Below are 2,629 nucleotides of genomic sequence, written 5' to 3' on the forward strand. Positions count from 1 at the left end.
TCATAATTGGTAAATTTGCGGGTTCAATTCCTGCTGGATGCACGCGAACCGGAACGTTCCATAAGTCTATTGGAACTGGCTCTCTATCCATGGAATCTCATCCATCATCCATACATAACGAATTGGTATGGTATATTCATACCATAACATAAGAACAATAAGAACTCGAATTCTTATCGATACTGGAACTCAGAGCATAGGAGGGAAAGTCGATTTATGGATGGAATCAAATACGCAGTATTTACAGAAAAAAGTCTTCGTTTATTGGGAAAGAATCAATATACTTTTAATGTCGAATCGGGATTCACTAAGACAGAAATAAAGCATTGGGTCGAACTCTTCTTTGGTGTTAAGGTAGTAGCTGTGAATAGCCATCGACTACCCGGAAAGGGTAGAAGAATGGGCCCTATTCTAGGACATACAATGCATTACAGACGTATGATCATTACCCTTCAACCGGGTTATTCTATTCCACTTCTAGATAGAGAAAAAAACTAAAGGAGAATACTTAATAATACGGCGAAACATTTATACAAAACACCTATCCCGAGCACACGCAAGGGAACCATAGATAGGCAAGTGAAATCCAATCCACGAAATAATTTGATCCATGGACGGCACCGTTGTGGTAAAGGTCGTAATTCCAGAGGAATCATTACCGCAAGGCATAGAGGGGGAGGTCATAAGCGCCTATACCGTAAAATCGATTTTCGACGGAATCAAAAAGACATATCTGGTAGAATCGTAACCATAGAATACGACCCTAATCGAAATGCGTACATTTGTCTCATACACTATGGGGATGGTGAGAAGGGATATATTTTACATCCCAGAGGGGCTATAATTGGAGATACTATTGTTTCTGGTACAAAAGTTCCTATATCAATGGGAAATGCCCTACCTTTGAGTGCGGTTTGAACTATTGATTTACGTAATTGGAAGTAACCAATTAGGTTTACGACGAAACCTAGAAATCGATCACTGATCCAATTTGACTACCTCTACGGGATAGACCTCAACAGAAAACTGTTGAGTAACGGCAGCAAGTGATTGAGTTCAGTAGTTCCTCATAGAAAATTATTGACTCTAGAGATATGGTAATATGGAGAAGACAAAATTGTTTGAAGCACGCACAGAACCGGAAGCGCCCCTTGTTTCAAAGAGAGGAGGACGGGTTATTCACATTTAATTTGATGGTCAGAGGCGAATTGAAAGCTAAGCAGTGGTAATTAAGACCCCCGGGGGAAAATAGGGATGTCTCCTACGTTACCCATAATATGTAGAAGTATCGACGTAATTTCATAGAGTCATTCGATCTGAATGCTACATGAAGAACATAAGCCAGATGACGGAACGCGGAGACCTAGGATGTAGAAGATCATAACATGAGCGATTCGGCAGATTTGGATTCCTTTCCTATATATCCACTCATGTGGTACTTCATCATACGATTCATATAAGATCCATCTGTCTAGAGATCGTCATATACATCTAGAAAGCCGTATAAGCTTGTACAGTTTGGGAAGGGGTTTTTTGAGAGAAAAGAAGAATCTACTTCAACCGATATGCCCTTAGGCACGGCCATACATAACATAGAAATCACACGTGGAAGGGGTGGGCAATTAGCTAGAGCAGCAGGTGCTGTAGCGAAACTGATTGCAAAAGAAGGTAAATCGGCCACTTTAAGATTACCATCTGGGGAGGTCCGTTTGGTATCCCAAAACTGCTTAGCAACAGTCGGACAAGTGGGTAATGTTGGGGTGAACCAAAAAAGTTTGGGTAGAGCCGGGTCTAAGTGTTGGCTAGGTAAACGCCCCGTAGTAAGAGGGGTAGTTATGAACCCTGTGGACCACCCCCATGGGGGCGGTGAAGGGAAAGCCCCCATTGGTAGAAAAAAACCCACAACCCCTTGGGGTTATCCTGCGCTTGGAAGAAGAACTAGGAAAAGGAAAAAATATAGTGATAGTTTTATTCTTCGTCGCCGTAAGTAAATACGTAACTAGGAATATGGAAAATTGCATTTTTGGAATTTGCAATAATGGGATGGGCGAACGACGGGAATTGAACCCGCGCATGGTGGATTCACAATCCACTGCCTTGATCCACTTGGCTACATCCGCCCCTTATCCAGCTAAAGGATTTTCTCTTTTTTCCATTCATCATTATTCTATTTATTCTGACCTCCATACTTCGATCGAGATATTGGACATCGAATGCCACTCTTTAAAATGGAAAAAAAGGAGTAATCAGCTGTGACACGAAAAAAAACGAATCCTTTTGTAGCTCATCATTTATTGGCAAAAATAGAAAAGGTCAATATGAAGGAGGAGAAAGAAACAATAGTAACGTGGTCCCGGGCATCTAGCATTCTACCCGCAATGGTTGGCCATACAATCGCGATTCATAATGGAAAGGAACATATACCTATTTACATAACAAATCCTATGGTAGGTCGCAAATTGGGGGAATTCGTACCAACTCGGCATTTCACGAGTTATGAAAGTGCAAGAAAGGATACTAAATCTCGTCGTTAACTGAATTCAGAATAGAAAGATTCAAAATAAAAAAAAAAAGAAATACCCAATATCTTGCTTCAGCAAGATATTGGGTATTTCTAGCTTTCCTTTAT

At 40.9% G+C, this 2,629-nt stretch overlaps 3 protein-coding genes and 2 non-coding genes across 5 annotated transcripts in view; 4 read left to right on the top strand and 1 right to left on the bottom strand. All coding sequences in view use genetic code 11, as the record gives it.

Annotated features, from left to right (window-relative positions):
• Positions 1–42, top strand: part of GN06_pgt159 — a 74-nt gene extending 32 nt beyond the window's left edge. The window contains exon 1 of the tRNA in view: positions 1–42. This exon is cut by the window's left edge and continues 32 nt beyond it. This is a non-coding gene — a tRNA (tRNA-Leu).
• A 174-nt stretch (positions 43–216) lies between these two features.
• On the top strand, positions 217–498 carry rpl23 (ribosomal protein L23). Its single transcript has one exon. The coding sequence runs from the start codon at positions 217–219 to the stop codon at positions 496–498; it is 282 nt and encodes a 93-aa protein (YP_009034156.1).
• A 6-nt stretch (positions 499–504) lies between these two features.
• On the top strand, positions 505–1,991 carry rpl2 (ribosomal protein L2). The gene is made up of 2 exons: positions 505–907; positions 1,561–1,991. Exons 1-2 carry the CDS (start codon positions 505–507, stop codon positions 1,989–1,991), a joined length of 834 nt encoding a protein of 277 aa, YP_009034157.1.
• Positions 1,992–2,043: 52 nt separating this feature from the next.
• Positions 2,044–2,121, bottom strand: GN06_pgt161. The gene has a single exon. It is a non-coding gene; the product is annotated as a tRNA-His (tRNA).
• Positions 2,122–2,252: 131 nt separating this feature from the next.
• Positions 2,253–2,534, top strand: rps19 (ribosomal protein S19). Its single transcript has one exon. The coding sequence runs from the start codon at positions 2,253–2,255 to the stop codon at positions 2,532–2,534; it is 282 nt and encodes a 93-aa protein (YP_009034158.1).
• The last annotated feature ends 95 nt before the right edge of the window (positions 2,535–2,629 follow it).

Source organism: Oryza glaberrima, plastid (genome assembly GCF_000147395.1).
Source record: "Oryza glaberrima plastid, complete genome".
NCBI lineage: Eukaryota > Viridiplantae > Streptophyta > Magnoliopsida > Poales > Poaceae > Oryza > Oryza glaberrima.